The 21,139-nt window shown below is 43.0% G+C and overlaps 1 protein-coding gene across 17 annotated transcripts in view; it reads right to left on the bottom strand.

Annotated features, from left to right (window-relative positions):
- nfixb (nuclear factor I/Xb) overlaps positions 1-21,139 on the bottom strand; it is a 139,874-nt gene that overhangs the window by 30,352 nt on the left and 88,383 nt on the right. For all 17 annotated transcript variants that reach the window (XM_086055408.1, XM_086055398.1, XM_086055395.1 and 14 more), the window contains one exon: positions 333-398. In XM_086055408.1, coding sequence (XP_085911534.1) covers positions 333-398 — 66 coding nt within the window. The remainder of the gene's footprint in view (positions 1-332; positions 399-21,139) is intronic.

The raw sequence follows: 21,139 nt of genomic DNA on the forward strand, positions 1-21,139 counted from the left end.
GCGGCGACAGCGTATGAGGTCAGCGCTAAGCTCTGCAGCGGCCATGTGGTTCCCATCTTCTAATAACGTCAGTGTGATTTATGAGTGGCCCACCGCAATCCCCACACAAGCCCCACGCTACAGTACCATCAGCTCTCCTTACCATAATAAACCTAGCCAACTCTGTTGGGACACACTTGCTCTCAGAGAGGCCTCTACGTCCAGTAGGTGTAATACATGCACATGTGTGCGCTAGTATCTATACAGGCCCGTGCCGGCAGCCATTTGAAACCATTTATGCAAGCATGTGTAACTCACTAAATTGTGAGATCAGTGCAGAAATACGTAGTTACCATTTGGCGGGGGCTTGACATCTGTCTCTCCTTGCTGGTTTGAGTTGTCTGATTGTCCTGATTGTTCTGAAACATGACAAAAGTGAAAGAGTCAAGATTATTCAGGTGGACAGGGGTCTGAATCCAATCCAAGCCTTAAGTAGCTTAATGTAAACCAAAAAAGTCATATATATATATATATATATATATATATATATATATATATATATATATATATAAATATATATATATATATTTTTTTTTTTATATACATATATATTTATATATTATACACATATATTTAAATAAATATTGGGTCACACTTAAAGTGTGAGCACCCAAATGACTGATTTTGTTTCTTCAGGGCTCCAACTATAGCTGCCATTTATTGTTATTTACTAGACGCTCAAAAGACATTTACTAATACGCTCAAGAAAAAGACACGTTATGATCAGTTCCTTTCCGCTCATAATCACTTGCTGTCAGCTATGTTCTGGCACTCGATTGAAATTACATATTTATTCAAAGGTCTGTCGACTATCCAACATCTAAGCTGAAGGGAATGAGCCTGAAAAAACACTAAATAACTCAAAAGAAAGGACTAAGTGACATAGGGCAAGTAAATATAAGCAGTAATAACCAAATTTGAAAGGCCATCACAATTATAGACCACAAACTATGCACACAATATACATCTTTCCACTGAGAATCATGGAATAACCTTAGTGCATTTTACCCAGATTTACAATTGAAGTTATAAAAAGGCAAATCATATCCTTGTATTTTAGACCACATTTCCAATAAAATGTACCAGTGCATTATCTTTTTTATAGTCTGTTAAAAATGTTTTTCTCCCCTACCCACAATGTTATTCTAGCTAGGTCCCAGAGCAGTGTAGAGGTGAATTATGAAGGTCTAAGCCTCCCCAGAGGTGATTTGTCAGTGAAGAAATCATTGCGACATGTACATTTTGGGGAATGTTTGGATTGCATTTTCTACTTTAGTAAAGGCCTGGGTCATCTTAAGTTTGTTGTGGTCTCAAGAAACTCAAGCTTCCCCAAAGTTGGTATGTAAGATGAGGGGTGACAGCAAAAATGTACATTTTTGGGGCTTGTGGGAATTTGTCTGGAGTTTATCGCTGTGTTTATGTGAACTTGTATTGGGACAGGCAAGCAGAGAGTTGCCTGCTTCAGCTCAGTTTGTTTGGCCTACTTAAAGCAGCCTTGTGGAGCTTTATGGTCCGTGCCATTCAAGCCCATTAGCACACAGAGCTGTGTGGCATTGAGGCCTTCCAGGGCCAAGAGGGGAAAATTTGGCCCGGACCAGAACACTGCCCCTTGCAGTCGGTACTCTGCCCCCGAATCTCAAAGTCCTCAAAGCCCAAATCAGCGCCTTGATCTTGGGTGGCGCTCGAGCTTTGCTTGCCAGCCCACTGCAGCGCCATTCACGGTGGCTGCCCATCATCACACAACAAAGAGACAAACGTAATCACCTCATCGCTCTGGGTCAGAGAGACGAGATGAGAAGCCCAGGGAGAGAGTCAAAGTTTTCGCGATTTTCACCACTAAGCTCTCCCGCAGTCCAACTTGACGACATTTTTCCTCATTTCCTATCGCCCGCCGTTGTCCTCTGTTTTTCTTTATCTATCATGCTGTCGCTCCGCGGCATCCTGGCAGCCATCTTAGCGCTTGGCAGCCATCTTAGGTTTGGCGGTACCCATGCATTCCTGCTAGCTGACGGCACCCCCAAATCAACACACGCGTACACGTACACGCAGGCGCGCGTGCGCGCCTGCTGTTTTTGTTTCACACAGACCCAATGGTCTTAAAGATAAAAAAAAAAAAAACAACAGCGTATATGCATTGTTAATGGAGTGCAGCAGGATGACTGCAGTCCGGAGAGGGCCATGCAAACGTTTAATGAAACTTAGTATGTCCAGCATACTCGTATAGCGTTACGAAGGGGAGGGACAGTTGATGAAGGAGCTCATTTAAGGGCAATGATGAGCATTATATTTCCAGTCTCCCTTTCTGGATGCTAAAAATTCTATCAACCAAAACCCAAGAAAGTAAGATATTAATATAAGTAACATCTGCCTACTGTTATTTTATGCTGATATTAATCAAAGCTCTTAAATCCACACAATAAATGCAGCACAAAAGATGTAAATGACACAAAGCAACAAGCTTTTTTTGCTGTGAGGAAACAACAATTTCACTTAAATCAAATACAACGTAAAACACACCCCAGGGGTCTTCAATCCTGTTCCTCGATGTCTGCTGTCCTTTCTGTTTTCCATCTCTCCTTGATGCAACGCATCCGATCTGTTTTTCAAATCTATTTGTTGCAACACACCCGATTCAAACGATCGGGATCGTTATACGGCTTCTGCGGACCTTGCTGACTATCTGCTCATTTGAATCGGATGCGTTGCATCAAGGAGAGACGGAAAACAGAAAGGACAGCAGACATCGAGGAACAGGATTGAAGACCACAGCTATGGACGGACAAAATATCATTAATGAGGCAGTGAGTTAAGGTAATCCTTGTAACAGGAAGAGGGCAGTACTGGACCGCCTACATAAATCCAAATCAACAAAAGAATAGCTTCACCAGGAACAGCGCAGCAAAAGCCCAGACCTAAATCCAATTGAAATTCTCTGAAAGAGTACACAGGACAGCGCGGATATAGTAAAAAGGCTAAACAAGCATACCAGTGATGTGAAAATTTAACAAGATCTAAAATGCGTGCCATTAAAAAAAACAAATTATAACTTAAGTCGTGCCCTGCATCACACCGAAGGCGTTTCTAATAATACACCCCCCACCTCAAACATCCACCCCCACCCTTGTGTTGCTAAGGTACGGGTATTCAGTGCCGGTTTTACGATGTGCACACCTTGAAAGAGGCACAAGGAGAGTCACAGAGGTCTGATAGTGGGAGGCGGAGTCATTAGAGACACTCCGAAGTCAATATGAACAATGAGGAGCCTATGTATTGTGACGAGCACATTGCTCCTACTGATGCTCTGTAGACCGCCGAGCAGGGCAAAAAGCACTGCCAAAAAGCACCACATACCCGCAGGGCGCCCAGTGTGCACATGGCGGCAACAATTACCTATTACACAAACAAACACGCACTCACACACACATCACTGTGGTGCATGTAGCATCAAGCGCATTTATTAACACGCGTTCATATTCTCACGCGCGCATACACAACATAGATTCATTTCCTTGCAAAAATGCTATTACAGACACGCACACACACACATATTGAAACACAGATGAATTACCCTTATCTAGTGCACACAGTCGCCCCAAGGCCCCCTGGTAATGCCCCTCCAAAGATAATACACAAACACACGCAGGCCACCGAATACACCATGTTATCACTCTTACCACACACATTATGCTGCCTGGTCAATACAGTGTACTGCTACTGATATACTCCTCACACTTGTAAACAAAGGTTAACAGCAACCTGCTATACAATTTTCATGTTGCAAATCCGACACATGCATAGGTTAAAACTCTCACCCAGGTACAAGACCAGCCCCCCCCCCAAAAAAAAAATCATACTTCATTACTCAATGACACACAAGCACAGGGGTAAATCATTAAGAGACACTTGAACTTGTAAAAAAACAAACATCCAATCACTCACGGGCAGCCATTGTTCGCACTAATGGAGGCATTTAGAGTGTGCGCATTCACACGGTGTGTGAGTGCTGACGACATAAATGGCCTTTCATTTTTTTTTTCCACTAAAGGTTTTTCTTGAGTGCTTGCACATTATAAAGACTCACGCGCAAACACACCTGTGAAATCATGTGCCTTGACAATTACGTTTTTCTTTTTTTGACAGATGACAGACAAGCGCAATCAAGGAAAAGGCAGAATCTTCTCATGTACTTTTCGATTATTTTGGTATTTACCGATGAAATTGTAATACTGCTTTTGGCTCTTAAAAATCTTATCTCATTGAAATTGAATGTTTGTGTTGAAACTGTTTCCAGTTTTGCTAGGATCCACACAACAACTGCTGGTAGCTTCTTAAAAAAACATACAATAAAGGTGTTGTGCAGTAATTCAGGAAGTAAGATGACTTAGGCCACTGATATTTTTTATTTTTACTCAGGCCACACTTGGACACAAATATCAGAATGCCTGTTAATGAAAATAAGACATTAAACAGTAGGTGTAAACTGGGGATGTAACGATTAATCGAAAATTGATTTAAAATCTATTTAAACTGCATAAAATATGCAGCGATGAGAAAAAAAATTAGAATTAATTATTATCAATCATTCTAGTCAAGACGAACTCTGACATCTCAGCACTCACAAGATCTATACTGCAACACGTAACAAAAGACATAACATACCTAGGTCATTAGAATATATTAATTTAGCATACTAAAGAATTATGTTCCTCCTAATCTTTAAAGTTTTTTTTCGATTCCAGATGCAGACCACATTTTGAATGTGTAGATCAAACTATGGGCTTGCGCCAAACATCATTGCATATTGCGTTTGTGGATGGCTGCAGCACCACACTAGCGCACAGAGACAAGTAGGGTAGCGATTAAAAAAAAATCGAATCAAATCGAAAATCGGGAACTGAAAATCGAATCGAATTGGGGCTTGAGTGAATCGTACACAATCCCTTGTGTAAACTCATTCAAGCATGACCTTCTGACCCTTGTTGTGTGTATTGGGGCACTTCCCCAAACCTTGGAAGTAGCGTCTTGTGATTTAAAATGCTGACATCAGTGAAGCCTTCAATAGTCAATTGCAAACATGGAAACAGGCAACAGATCCGCTGTGACCGTCAACTTTTGGTTTTGTCACCGCGCCTCTGCTCCCTGTGTACGGTGTCATTTAGGACTCGCTGTGCAGATGCAGACATGGTTCACTTCACAGTCAAATGATAGGGGCCTCCACCTCCGACTGCTTGAAAGCTCTGCGGACAAGTCCACCACTGTTCTCACCCACTTCATCTCTGTCTTCCCTCTGCCACTCTTTTCAGCTGCCTATTCATCCGTCCAGATGAGTTATAGCATCTAGCAGTGCTGGTCCAAACCCTGTCATTCCAGCTACAGTGTGTGGGTGCCGGCAACAGCTCAGTATCAGGCTCTGGGTGAATGTGGGAAATCTAGTTGTGGTGTCGTGTCCACACATCTACGGCCAGACAGATGTGACGGAAACTTTGAAGCACAACGAGGAATTTTGCAAGCGTCGGATTTAGCAAGTGCACTGCCGAGATCGAAGACAAGAGTAATGTGGAAAATACGGAGCAAATCTGAAAGAGCGTTTCTGAGCCGGCATTCTAAATCAATAACCGACGCAGATGACTAGCTAGCTAGCTAATCAAGGGAATCGTGCAGAAAGAATCGCAATGGAAGATGATTTCCGCTGTAAAGTCAGAACTTTTGACACGCTTGATTTTGCAGGTGTACCTAATGCAGCGGTTAATGAGGGCATAGCATCCCATTTATGTGTATGTGTCTCCCCCACTTTCAATTTTCTCAGCTTCTTGAACCCCCCCCACCCAACTACTAGCCTCTGGATAAAGAAACCCAGCCTCCCCAATTGGGTTTCGCTTAAGAGGTTTATCAGTATGTTGCTAAACATTCTGACCCTTTTTTTAAATCTTTAATGCGCTTAAAATGTTCCAAACGCTCCTAATCCCCACGGCTATCCCACACAGATGTTCACTCGGCTCTTTTATTGGACTTCATTTCAACATCTTTTTTCCTTCTCCTCCTCCACCCACTCCACATCCACATGCTCTACCTCTTCTTTTCCCTCCCCGTGTTCCACGCGAGGATTCCGTTCTAGTCTAGCAAAGTTTCGGAGGACACTTTTTCTTACGATTAGTTACCATCCTCACCAATCTCAATCTTTTTTTTTTTTTTTTTTTTTAAACAAATGGCTCTGCGAAAAGATGCTGTTCTAAAATGCCTCCTCCTTTCACATTGGAATTTGAGGATTAAAGTTGTTTAAAAATCTTGATAAGATACCAATGGAACAGTGGAGCCATCAGGACATCTTAAAGGGGAATTTTTTTTTCAAGAATATATTCTATGCAAGCCCAGTAGTTGAAGCAAGGCATTCTAATAAATATGGCGTTAATCCACTAGTTTTTAGCCATATCTGGGGGCAGCCATTTTGTCATTTCTGTCGTCTGAAAATGACATCACAACTACCCAGGGCTCAGGTAACGACCAATCACGGCTCAGCTTTAAAAAACAGGCGCGCTGTGATTGGTCGTTCCCTGAGCCCTGGGTAGTTGTGATGTCATTTTCAGACGACAGAAATGACAAAATGGCCGCCCCCTGAGATGGCTAAAAACGGGTGTATTTTGCTGCTTAACTCATATTGCACAAACACACTATTAATCACAATGCCGTGTTTCAACTAGTGGGCCTGCTGGGAAAATATTCTTGAAAAAAATATGTTTGGGTTGATTTCTGCTTTAAAGTGTTCATTATCCATTTTGGCAGTAGCATAACATTTTGTGGTCTATTTTTTTGTCACGTCGGGAGGAAGACAGTAAGGATGCTGAAGCTGGGCCACTGGCAAACTAATATGACACTATTAAAAGACTACAGTCTAGACTGATGGTTGATTTAGTATTAATGGAAGAAGCGTGTGCACACAAATGAAGATGAAGCCTTCCGAAATTTGGGGAATAACACCAGGATTTTCTGCTTTAGGATGGATTTCCCCCTTGTACTATTTTTGGGGCTTTCCTTGAAAGTTATTTTGGCCACCACTCCCTTACTATTAAACCAGCAGCTTCGCATCCGAAAAGTTCCCCTATATTAAAAGAAACAAAGTGGCAATTACCATCTCTTAAAACACCAATCCAAGACTACGCAATGGTTTTATTGCTGCAGAATCAACACCAGTACATCTTTATGAAGTCTCTTTCATGACCGGTATGTCATTACATGTGACAACACAACACGAGCCGATTAATTGTGTAAAAAAATAAAATAAAATAAATAAAATGTTGTTTCGGTGCTCTGCTCAAGTGTGACTGTGAGGGGGTGTGAGGCTAAAAATACGGCGCTTGATTTACATGGATGTGATATTGTGTCTTATATGTGATATGTTGAAGAAAAAAAAATGTCTGGCGAGCACATGTCGAGGCGCAGTTGGAGATAAGCATGTAAACATCTGTGACTGAGGGCTGAGCGCTGGCGTGTGGGAGGGAGACAGTGATTTCTTTTTTTTTTTTTCTTTCTTTCAAACACACAGGCATGTGGTTAGTGTATGCATGCTCCTCACTAGCCTGCGTGCGCTTCGCATTGGATGAACATATTCCGTCTTTCTTTCCGTACATGTATGAGTATGCGCACGTGCGCGGCGTAGCCCGAGCCCTGTGCCAGCAAGAAGCAGGTGTGGGGAGGCAGCCCTTGCGTTGCCCGTTGCCCATCTGCGTGGCCGTCTGTGTGCCGCCTGCGCCCTCCCAGTGCCAATGCCACAGAGTGGGGAAGTAAGGGGGGGGTGAGAAGGGCCTAAAGGGAATCAACCATGGGAGAGAGACGAGGGCAAGGGATGGAAAGATGGAGGGCTGAGTGTGCGTGAGTGGAGGGGGTGGCTGGCTGGCTGCCCATGAATAACACCCCCCCCCCACCCCCACCCACACACACACACACACACACGCACCGTTTCTTTTATCTTTTATCTGTGCCTATGCTGATGAGCTGTGATGTACAGGGGAAGCTGGACAAGGGGAAGGAAGGGGGAGAAACGTCTGCTTGTTCTCATGGCTTTCATTGACGGATATAATCCCACATTAATGCTTTATTTTCAAGTAACATTTTATTCCTCCAGAGAACTATTCCACCTTTTTCCCCACATAACTTGATTTTAAGCTACTTTAGTATATTAGATGAGGTGAGGCTGTAATTCTAGCATTTGGCCAGCAGATGTCCTATGTTAGCAACGGGACGCATGGCTGAGACACGCTCAATAAATCAACCTCCACTAGAGTTAAGTTGTGGGACAGCTTTCAAGAGGGTGGTGGAGTTTTTTTTTTTTGGGGGGGGGGGGGGGGGGGGAGCACTTTGGCATATTTCACTTTCGTCCGACCAAATATTTGTGGCGCCAAAATCTCCTCAACTCAAATATGCAAGAGTCAACCTTCAAGTGTTTGTCAAATTTGACATATTCGACTTAGATTCCCATGCAGCTAAACTAGAGCATTTACTCAAACTGTTTGGTAAGTTATTATTTCATGATTGTTGCCTCTCTGCTGACTTCTCTGAACTCTTACAGTATAATAGAAACAGAAGTGACCTGAAAAATACTGTACTGGTGCAATATGCTCCATGTAGAAAAAGTATAGAAGCATAGAAGTTCAAAGCTGAAACGTGTCACTCTGTACGTGCACGTGTGTTTATGCGGGGCAAGGTCTGGGCAGAAAGTGGAAAAGAAGATCATGTGATGCCAGGCTTTGCCAGGGAATGTGGGGAGAGAGGCTGAGAATGAAGGGGGGAGGGAGACAGTGAGGAAAAAAAAATGGCGGCAGAAAAAGAGGGAGTAGAGACAGACAGTATAGAGAAGTAGAGACAAGAAAAAGACAGAAAGACGAGTGAATGCGAGAGGAAGAAAAGAGGGTGTGTGGGGGGGATACGGTATTGTGAGAGCTGTGGGAACATTTTGCCCCGCCAAGAGAGGCGAAGAGAGAAGGAGAGAGGATAAAAGAAGGAATGAGAAAGAAAGAGACTTGTTGGCAGAGCAGTGGAGGAGAGCAGGGGGTGGAGGGTGGGGGTTGAAGCAGTATAGGCTGGGCACCATGCCGCCATTCGATCAGCGGCATAACATTAGGGGCAAAAGAAAAGCAAATGCACAACACCAGAATTACTACTTGAATTAAATCCAGACACTCAAACTATTTCGCAACCTAAGGATGAATACACATTTTTCCAGTATAGTCGGAGCAACAGCATACTAATCAATGACTTGACCATGCCCATTCTGTCATTGCATTAAGAGGTCATTTTTAAAATCAACAACAAATAGAAAATATTGCAGAAAATTTCTAATTTCATGCATGGTGTCACAAGATATCGGGGAACCAGATGATCATATTTTCAAATGAGAAATGGGTGCAAAAGAGTCATCTCACACATTTGGGCAAAAATATCAACAGAGGTAGAATTTGCTATGGAACCACTTTTTTTTTTTTTTTTTTTTTACACCCATAGGCCTCCAGTGTAATCCAACGTGAGCCAGAAAACACTACCAATTTATTTTGGGTTTGTGAACGAAGCAAATAAACACTCCCAACTCTATCTGGAGCTTGGAGGACATCTTTAACGAGAGCTGTAAAACTCCACAGAAACACATAAAGTAGGCCTGTAAAAATAATGTGGGCGCTGCATAAATGCTCATTTGGCCTAATGAATTGGGGGAGCAATGAATGGCTGCACATCCTCCCTTCACGATTAAGATTGAAGCAAAAGATCTGATTTGCCTCATTCAAAGGTACAGTAAATCAGCACACTTTTGCTTTCCACATTTTCAGATATGTTTAAGTCCAACCATCTTTCTTCTACATGTTGTATGCATTGTAACTGATAACTGAGTGGACAGCTTTGTTTCAAAATCTGTGTTAACATTGTGTCCACCGTTTGAACCCAAAAATTGTCTTTACAAGAAAATGTCAATGAAGGCCCACTAGTTGAAACAAGGCATTCTGATAAGTATTGCGTTTGTGGGATAAAAATTAATCCACCCGTTTTTAGCCATGTCAGGGGGCGGCCATTTTGTCACTTCTACCCACTGAAAATGACATCACAGTTGCTCAGGACTCAGGTAACGGCCAATCACAGCTCACCTGTTTTTTTGAAGCTGAGCTACGATTGGCCGTTATCAGAGCCCTGAGCAACTTCGATGACATTTTCAGTGGACACTGGACAGAAGTGACAAAATGGCCGCCCCCTGAGATGGTTAAAAATGGGAGGATTAACTCTTATTCCACAAACACAATATTTATCAGAATGCCTTGTTTCAACTCGTGGTCCTGCATAGAACACATTGCTTCCGATACCAGCCATCAATACTTAGTAAAACAAAAAAAAAATCTGATATTTAGGAAGTCTTCCTCGTCAGTATTTGGTGCTACACTAAGACAGTTTCACACATGGGTGAATCATCATGGCGTCAAAAAGACAGAAAGGTCTTGGCACTCACTACCAGTGTGTACTCAAAAGTAAATACTCAGACTACATGGACTGAAAATGGCCCAAAAAAAATCACATCAAGCATCTCTACTAAATAATCTGATTGCGATTGCGGTCTCATGATTTGAATCCAAAATCGAACCAACTGTTGTAACATCATATATGGCAGACCCTGATCCATAGTACTCTAGTGGAACATGTGCACAAACGGTGGATGAACATCCACTCGTATCAGCAAAAACGCCATGTAATCAGCATACTTCCTGCAAAGATGGTGGGGGCTTTATTAAAAAAAAAGAAAGAAAAAAAAAGAAAGAAAGCAAAGCGGTCCAAAAGCAGTAACTCTGGGAAAAGTAACCGCCAGATCTGCATACCTACAGCATGAACTGATGTTATATGTTCTCAACAATAAGAGCGAGAGAGTGGCTAAGAATGACAGGGATGGACAGGAAAGACGTGCGGGAGACAAGATGAGAGGCCCGGGAGGAAAAAATAAAAGCAAGCAGCCAAAACGAGGGCACGGATAGAACGGCAACCTTTGACCGCCAGCTGTCTGGAAGTCAGCGCCCGACCGCATTTGTCAGTCTGTGTCCCCGCATGAACCCGGTCCAAGTGTCAGTGGCTCCCGTCACAGGCCAGCGTTTGTGCGGTTTGCCTGCGTGTGGCTGCGCAGCGCCGTGTCGCGAGCGTCGCTGTGTTTATGTGTGTGGGAGCGGACGGCTATGTGTGTCAAAGCTGGCTTTATCTCTCAGGCAGATAAGGTAAGTAAACAGCTGCCCCCAGGCTTCCTGTCTCTGGCATGCTCGCCAGCCTGCAAGCTGTTCATGCTAGTAGCCTCCTGCCCTCACCACATGTTCCCCAGTGTCAGGTCCAGGCCACAGGAAGAAGGAGTCAAGCAAGTCCCTGGCTTCAGCGCTACATCTTACACCTAAGGCCCGCAATCTAAAAAAAAAAGGCCCATTGAGAGAATAAAAGATGAATTACTTGCCGGCCTGAATGCGTCGGCTGTCCCGCGCCGAGCGACGGGTTAACAAACCGACGTCAGCGGACAGCGCGAGTGGATCGAAAGGCTTGTTATACATGGCGAGCAGTGAGGATTGGCCTAGTTTGGACAGCTTAAGGCTTCACTCTCCGTCAAGCTGATTGGAGATTTATTCTTACATCGATCAATCCGTCTATTAACTTATTAACCAAGATAAAACCTTCCTTCCACCCACTCGTCGGGAATCCAAGCAACATTAAAACGCTGCCAATCCACTTAACGAGTCACGGCACCTAATGCGGATAAACATATTGATTATAAGGCATCCCGAACGTTATCTGAGAGCAGGCACCCATTCAAATGAAAACTGAGGATCGCATGTCAATATCAGATAAAAAAAAAAAAAAGAGAAGAAAATCCAAGGGCGCTAGGGGAAAGGTATATGCACGCAAGAATGATAAATAGGTAGCTAGTACGGTGTCCTAATACACACCCGTGTGTAAAATGGCCTCGTGGCGAGCCAGAGTTATGAGTCACATCTGGGGCTAGCCTCAGATGTACCTTTGCTGTTTTTCATCTGACTGTCTGAAAACAGAGAGACGCACTCAAACTGGCCTCCCTCCATTTGAAATTTAAACCTCATGATGCAGCTCGAGCAACAACGGGTGATTATTTTGCGAGCGGTATAAAAAGCATAAGCCCCTAATGGGAGGCTGCCCGCAGGCGTACTCACATCAACTCCACTTTCTTTGTTTTGACCATTTTCACAAGCGCCGTCATCACAATGCTCTGATGTCATATTTGCTCCGCTGTGAGAACGTTGCGATGTTTAAACGCTTTGGAAATGTACCGTTAATGTTTCGAGGCAAGAGTGTCTCATGACTACAAAACAGAAGCTCTTGTCAGCCCCAGCGTACAAGACGTTTGTGTCTCATTACGACCCATTTTTGACATGAATTTTTATCGTCACCATGTTTTTGCCATGCGGTAATGTGCCTTCAACTACACAGAGCTTGATTGTTTTCATCTATGCTTTTTTTCACACTGTAATTTGAAGAAGCTATCAGTGCATTCATGCAAATTTTGGCGTGAATTTCAAAGCCAGAGTTGCCCTCAAACAGGCATTGACGCTTTCATAGCAGCAAATGTAAAGAAATTGAATATTCTATAAAGCGGAGCTGGGCATTTTACAAAAAATTCGAGGTCCGTTTATTGCCGGGGTACCCTTCCGCCGTCCGTCTATTCGGCTTTTTATCCGACCGGAAAAATAATAAGTAATCGCCTTGAGGCCGGTCCGCCTATCATTTGAAACGGGCTTCCGTTAGCGTTTACAACGACCAACTTCGACAAACTACTTTTGGACCTTTATGTACCTTTAAGGACCTCGCGCCTCACCGCACACACATTTGGTACAATATTGCATTTGTGGAATATGAGAAATCCACCGGTTTTAGGCTAGCTCAGGGGGCGGCCATTTTGTCACGTCCGTCGACTGAAAATGACATCGAAAGCGTCAGAAAGCAAGGTGAGCCGTGATTGGTTGTTGGCAAAATGGCCGCCCCTTGAGATGGCAAAAAGTGGGTACATTTTGCTGCTGAATTTATATCCCACAAACGCAATATTCATCAGAATGCCTTGCCTCAACTAGTGAGCCTGCATAGAAGATATTCTAGAAAAAAAACGGAGACGCATTTAGTCCGGTCGTCTCAGCCTCATAACAAAGGGAAAACGTCACTTCCTCTCACCTGTTCCCTCACTCAAATCTGTCCCCCAAGCAACAACAACTCAATCTAACAATACTATCGTTGCAAAAACCTCATTGAAGCCTCACCGCGAAAACTATTATTAAAGTCACTTCCTGTAGGTGTGGTGGCAAGGTGGCATAATACCTTCGCATTTTAATGTACATGTGTGCACATTAGCCACGGGGCCACATATCATACAGTAGCATGACATACTACAAGATTACTACTTAAACATGTAATTTAGGAATCTGCAACATGATTGCCCGTGGCCCGATGGTAAAACAGAGAAGATGCTCTTGGATGAAGTCGAGGGACGGACGAGAGGAGCCTGCATCTGTTTGGCACTCGCTCAGAGACATCTAGCATTTCATACCGCACCTCTGGGATCACTGGGCTTGCTCAGCCAGAAGTTTTATGAAAAACAGAGGAAGCAGGAATGAGCGGGAATGAAATGATGGAGCGGCGGTCAAACGAGAGAGAATGAACGACATGACATGCGAGGACAGAAAATAGAGATAGCAGAGCGGGAAGAGAGCGGGAACGGCTCGAGATGATGTGGTGTTTTCCATGCGGCCGTCGGCGTGGGTTTGCGTGTGTGCGCCCGGTTCTCCCGAGGCCCCCGAGTAGCCTGGGGGGCCCTGCTCGGATCTGCTAGGGAATTCAGGTGAACAACAGGTGCAACCTGTAATTTAAAGCACACGCACTCAAGCTAGGGGGAGTTAGCATTTATGTCTGCTGATGTGCAAACCGCGCGGATAAAAAAAATTGTATATCCTTGGAATATGCAACTAGCCCACAACTAAACACGGATCGTGCGCATTTATCCCCTCGCGCTTTGGAATCAATGACAACATCCAGACGACATTCTGTGGGATATCGTGGCGGTGTTCGACAATGCGTAGTTTGATTGCGGTCCAAAAAGGATCACTATCATTATATCCCCAAACCATCATCGTCGCAGTGAAATATACCGCGCAGTTATTCACACGCGCACTCGATCGCACGTTCCAAAGTCACCGGGATGGGAGGAAAAATATTGGCACAAGCATTGAATACGCTTTCCCGTGTTGGCCTACGACAGTGGACTTACGCTTGCTCTATGAATGCAGATGACACAATGACATCAGAATACGTTGAGCCCGAATAAAAGAAAGCCTTTACGATGAACAGAAAGAATTTAGAACATCATTTACTTTACTCTTAGGTCTCTGTCAGCCCCCTTGACCTAAAGCGAACGTAATAATCCCTACCCATCTGGTATCAACTGAGGCAGGTTGAAGCTCATCTTTTCATTTCTATCTCCCGGCATATCATCACAATATTGTTTAAATGAGCTAAAACGTTATTCCACCCGGTTTTAGTTTGAAAACAAACAGGCATTTGGGGACTTTTTTTTTCCACCCATTTTATTTGCTTCATTATGAAAACGGTAAAAATAAATAAAATTCACCCTAGACTCCAAATATGCCTATCCCGGCTTTGGGCAAGATGCGTGCTACTGCATAAACTGGTCATCAGCCAATCACAGGACAGTGATACTAATCGTAATTTCGTCGCACTTCTATGAAAAAACTTCATCCCTACATTCATTCACTGTTCTCGTCAAAGATACTTAATCAAACCTTCACGTTCAATTTCACGATTCTACAACCTAAGCCAACCCATCAAATCACTCTCTGCTTGAGTTGACTTTTTGATTTGCAATTAACCCCAGAACACTAACATCAGGTGATTTTTACTAACACATTTTTTTTATGTGGTATTTTGAAACTAAAGAAGACAACTTCCAATTTGGCACACATTGTACAAATTGATGAAAACTGTATTTTTCCGGTATATTATATTAGGTTAAACGTACCCGACGTTAGTGATGGTGTTTCTAATTTTAAAGTTAGTGTTCTAGTGTTAATGTCACCCTCTCTAAAAAGGCACAATATCCTTAATTTATGATGGAAATGAATATACAAGTAGAAATATTTTGATTTGTAATGAACCTGTATTTCCCAATTGGCACAGGCGGCCATTTTGCTAAATTTTGCTGGTTCGTCATTCATTATCCGTCAGCGGCCAGGGTAACCATCCGTCATTTGTCAGTCCATCATTTTTCATGACGAATTGAATTGTAATCGTCAGTCCGTCAATCCGTCAGTCAGTCGGTCATTTAAGTCCCGCCCCCCCCCCCAAAAAAACGTCAGAAAAATGGTCCGTCAGTAACGGACTGATGGACTGCCAGTGATGGATGCGGTTAGTCACGATTACATTGACGGAGGAAAACAAACTTCCGTCATTCGTCAGTTTGTCTATTTTAAAAGTTGTCCCGTCATTTGTCAGCCAAATGGGTGTCCGTCAGTGACGGACTGGCCCGTCAGTCTGACGGAATGCCCGCCTCTGCCAATTGATATCGTTAAAAGCGACTTTTCCGATTACAGAGGAAGCCGTTTTTGACTGGTTACGTCCAAGTCCGAAGCCTAAACAGTTCTTGGCGCAATTGATGGAAAAGTCAACAAACATTGCCCGTTTTTGCTGGGCTTCCACAAAACTTTTTAAAAGAACATGGAGGCGGGTAGAGGGCTGGAGTGAAATGGTGTCTCTGTCGGAGGGGGGAGAGACTGGGATATGCTGACTTTCTTTACACTAATCAAAAGCAGACGATGCCTACAGTGGAAAAAAGCATGACGAAAGACAACGTTTACATGGGCTGAAGGCAGAGTGGGAGTGTCGGGCTGTGTGGTGGGGGGAGACAGGCAGAGACAAACAAACAGACAACTACTGTCGAACAGCTGCACGGAGCAAGCCAATGGCAGAGGTCAAGGCAGAAACAGAGAGAAATAGGGGAACCAAAGAATATGTTCATTAGACAAATAAAAAGGTTTGAATTATGGTGCAGAATGGACCTATGGTCCTCATTTCATGATTCAATTTCGACTCCTTCAACCGTCACACCCTTTTTAACTATCCTTTTCCCTTACTGCACCCTTCGAGTCTATTTTCCAGCTGCAGTCGGTTTAAAAAGGCCTTAAAACTAGGGATGTAACGATTCACTCAAGATCCGATTCGATTTGATTTTCAGTTCCCGATTTTCGATTCCATTTTTTGAAAATCGCTCCCATGCTTGTCTCTGGATGGCTGCAGCCATCCACAAACGCAAAACGCAATGAGGTTTGGCACAAGCGCATAGTTTGATCTTCACAAATGTGGTATGCATCTGGAATGGAAATACAGTACATTTAAAGACCTCAATTTTTAGCACTCTAAATTACTATATTCTAATGACTTAAGGTATGTTATGTCTTTTGTTAGGTGTTGCCGTATACGGCTTGTGAGTGCTGAGATGACCGAGCTCGATTTGTCTCGATTCGAATCGATTATTCGATTAATCGGTTTTCATCTATTTTAATCGATTTCCATCAATCGTTACATCCCTACTTAAAACACAAAATGCCAGTAAAATGTACTGAAAAATATAAGGAGGGAGGCTGAGGCAAAGTGTGACAATTTTATTGTGAAGAGGCACAAAGCTAGAAAGTTTACGCCACATATTCACGACGCGATATTTTTTCAGGTCAGCTTGCCACAGAGAGATCAAAAACAGTATCCCCCGATCTGATTTCAAGTTCTTAAGCGGGGTGGGACGGTGAGCCGTGTCATAATGCGACATCATACCGGCGGAGCAACACAATGTATTAAACTAAGGAATTCAATTACTAAGAGTAATGCGACACAATAATAGAGAACAGTGACAATGTTTTGTTCTCGGCAGCTCACTTTTCGAGCAGTCCTTTTCTGGAAAAAAAGGTGAGGATTTTTGGTTGCATCCTCAAAATTAGAAAGCCCGTTAAACTGCACCGCTTGGTGGATACGGTATGTGGCTTAACCAATTATTAAAGCAAACTCATCTTTCTAAACTTGCACGCGAAAAACTTTGCCTTGACTTTGCCTGAACCGCTTCCTCGGCCATTCCTCATTTTAATCGGCCTGTCATCTTGTCCTCATCCCTTCCTCATCCCAGCGTTGCGTGTACAGTAAGAACAGACATTGCAAAGCCCCTTGTTGACCGTCTGAAATTGACAAGCAAAGCGGTCAGCGGCCGTCTCTTGGAGCCCGTATGGGGCTCATCCCGTACTCTCCTCCCGTGTCGTCTCCTCATGCGGGCCTAATCCCTGCGGCTTTACATCTTAAAACTTTCCCCCCGTAAGCTCAGGACAAGACCCAAAGAGAAATTAAAAATGTGCCCTAAGACGCTGAAGAAGTCGGCTTTGGAAAGCAATATGTACCCTGCTGACAGGACGCAGTCTATAAACGCGAGTGCATCAGCGCCACCGTCATCGGCTCCGCCCGCGAATGCTTGTCTGCCTCATCTCATGCAAATTCCTGTCCTCAAAAGTCACACTCCGACACGCTGGTTACCTCCATCTGTTTTCGCTCCACCGAATTCTCTTGAAGTTACTGCTCGGCCTGTCGGGTGGGACAAAATTCTTTGCAGCCATTCACTTCCCTCACTGGATCAAATCAGCAAGTTAGGCCAGGTAGTTCATTACTTGAAATTTACGGCCTGTCTGTTTGGCTTGCCTCGAGGAGGAATAAAATCAGGCTTTGGTTGGCGATGCGATCTGGGGCCAAACCCAAATCCTCCCTGCAAACTCTTTTTACAATTTAATATAAAGTCATATAATATTAGATGGAAGAGAATAAAATACAGTATAAAAAAGGCTCTCCACCAGAGTGTGCCAAGATCTCCGCATTACGGAAAAAGTGCAGTATCTTGACATGTACGAACCTGCATGTTAAAACAAAATTGCCTTTTACCCTATGTTCAAGAAATACTTAATTAGTTAATGTTCTTAATAGTGCTGTCAAACGATTACAATTTTCTAACTAATTAATCGCAAAATTTTCCATAATTAATCACGATTAATCGTTTTTCTGAACGCCAATTTTTTTCAAAGCTTGGAACCGATATTTACTTGAGTCAAATCTTGGAATTAATATGGAAAAAAAATTCAAGTTTATTCTGATTTAAAGACTGTTCTAATAGCTTTCTTAGATTTTTGAATACGATTATTTCCCTGTAAAATACAAATGTTGAACGATACACCAAAGACGTACAACTAATATGGTATTTCAATTTGACTTTGCAAATTATTTTGGGTTTCTCCAATGAGCCACCGAGCAACCTTTTAAAGCGAAACTACGTAAAAGTCCATCTTTGTGACAGCGTGAGCAGAGGGAAACTGCGACAGGAAGTAAATAAAACGTTAACTGCCGAGTTAACTGAGTTAATTTTTTATTAAAGCGTTCTGAAATTGAAATTAATCTCCATACTTAACGCTTTAACTTTGCTCATTTGAATGGCTTAGGCTGACACAACAGGCATTAGGACACATCAATACAAAATTGAAAAAGACGTGAGATCAGTCCGCCGATAGACCTGACAACAGAGCGTAACCTCATCTGGCTGTCAGTCAAGTATCCGCCTCTTGAGCTACCTCAAACGACAGACAACACTGCAACTGAACCGAGGGAAGGCCCTATTTGAAATGGATCAGGCTCCATACTAATACAAAAATAATGACGCTTCACTGTATCAAGGCCTTCAAAGCCTGCCGAGCCCTACGTGCTCATAGGCCCTTTGGGGATTTTCAGCCATTTGAAAATATTTTTAAGAGGCCCGATTGCCCCCGGCTCAGCGGCTCAGAGAGGCCTTAAAACCCCGCGGCTAAATCCTGAGGTTATGTAAGGTAAAGTCCTAAATCTCACCAAGCCTGATGTTACATATTACTGTAATTGCGAATGGAAAAAAAAAAAAAAAAAAAAAAAAAAAAATACAGGCTGGGGTGGGAGTGAAGACATTTGAAGAAAATTGACTTTGGGGGCTGGCGAAAGGAGGAACGAAGAGGAAATGAAAAGAAGGAGGTGTGAGAGGATGGATGGAGTCCTGGAAAAAGGAAGGGGGAAGTCAAGGAAGGGAACGAATGAGACGAGGTTTCCTTCGACGCGACATTTCTGTTCAAGGTACGCGCGGCTCTCGATGTGCTGCTCTCATGATTGGTCTTCCCTTCAACACAGACATGGGGCTTGCAGGAGATGTTTTTGCTCCAGCCCAAAAACATGAACTAAATTCAAATACAAAACTGAATTCTGAAATCTGACCACCTCACCCTCCTGGGCCTGGAAGAAACTATTATGTCAATACAAATCCAACCCCTTGAGAACAATTACCACAAAGCCACCACTGTTTTTCACGTCTCTACATGTTCCTTTTTAAAGCGGGCCTGTTTTCTGAGCACAGCGTTTGCATGTATGAATCGAAAATGCGTGTGCAGGCGGATAAGGCATGTCGTGATCACGTTGCATGATGCAAGGCCATGTCTAATGATGCAAACAGGCTTTACAATGTTTTTTTTTTTTTTTTTTGTGGAGACAGAGCCTTTCAACAGCTTGCAGTGCCTAGAGTGTGTCTGACACACTTGATTGTGACAGTAGGCGTTAAAAAAACCTTGTTAAATGTCAAAAATGAGTGTTTTTAGTCCGCTGCTAGTAAATTGACGTCTATTTCAACTTTTTTATGATAAGTTCGATGCAATAAATCACTTGTGTTTTACACTGCTAAGGAAGAAAATAACAAATTAAATAATAAAGTATGAATAAATAATCATTACACTGTGTGTTGCAATGGCTTCGTCCCAATAGCTCATAGTACACACAGAGAGGGAAATTAATTGAAATTCAATTACAATTATTACACTCCACGATTACAAAATTGGCATAATCGTAAAAAATGATTACTAATAGAGATGAAACGATCAATCAAAACTCGATTAAAAATGGATTAGAAACGATTAATCAAAAATCGAATACAAGAGAATCGAACCGATTAGTTGAATAAATGATTCGAATTGAGACGAACAAACTCTCTCAGCACTCACAAGCCCTAACATAAGACATAACATACCTAGGTCATTAGAATATACTAATTTAGAGTGCTACAAAATGATATCTTTAAATTTTGTTCCATTCCAAATCAAATTATGCGCTTGCGCCAAACATCATTGCGTATTGCGTTTGTGGACGGATGCAGCACCACACTAGCGCACGGAGACAAGCATGGTAGCGATTTTGAAAAATATCGAATCAAATCGAAAATCTGGAACTAAAAATCGAAAATCGAACGCACTGTTTGTTTACACAAAAAAACCATACTTAACATTTACACCTTTAAAAAAAAAAAAAGAAATAACTAAATTTTTACATTTAGTTTCGTCCAAAAGGAACTTATTTACATGCATTTGTCTTTTTTTTTTACATTTAAACATTTTTCTTTGAATAATCATGATTTCAAGTATTACCAAAATAATCACGATGAATATTTTTGTTATAATTGCGCAGCCCTACACACAGATGAGGAAAGAGAAAAAGGAAGAAAAAAAAACACAAAAAAAAAACCGATTGCTTAAGACTAGGAATCCCCCACTGAGCCATCCCCAAAACAGCACCCACATGGCCTTGCAGCCATGTAACCCAGCCTGTCGCTATGCCCATTAAACATCACAATGAAACCGAGCCCGTATTCCCACTGGCACCAGAGATTGAATTATACCTCACTGTGGATTAGAGCGCTGTCGGCAGGACGGCTAGAGGGATACGGCAAGACGAGCCAAGACGAAGAAGCTTAGGTTCAAGGAGGGGTGGCTAAATGGTGTAGATCACTCACATTGTCCGTGTCACTGGCTGCCACCCAAGTGGAGGCCAGTCAACAAAGAGAGCGTGAAAAGCAGAGAGGCTTTCCTGCGCTGTAACGTCAGGTAAAATGAGCCGCTGGGATGTGTTGCCGCGGCGTCAGGAGAAGTCAGGGGATCGCTGCGGCGTTGTGTCGGAAGGCCGCCACGGTGCAAATGAGAGC

This window comes from Filicampus tigris, chromosome 16 (genome assembly GCF_054856515.1).
Source record: "Filicampus tigris isolate MCC_2025a chromosome 16, RoL_Ftig_1.0, whole genome shotgun sequence".
In the NCBI taxonomy this organism is placed as follows: domain Eukaryota; kingdom Metazoa; phylum Chordata; class Actinopteri; order Syngnathiformes; family Syngnathidae; genus Filicampus; species Filicampus tigris.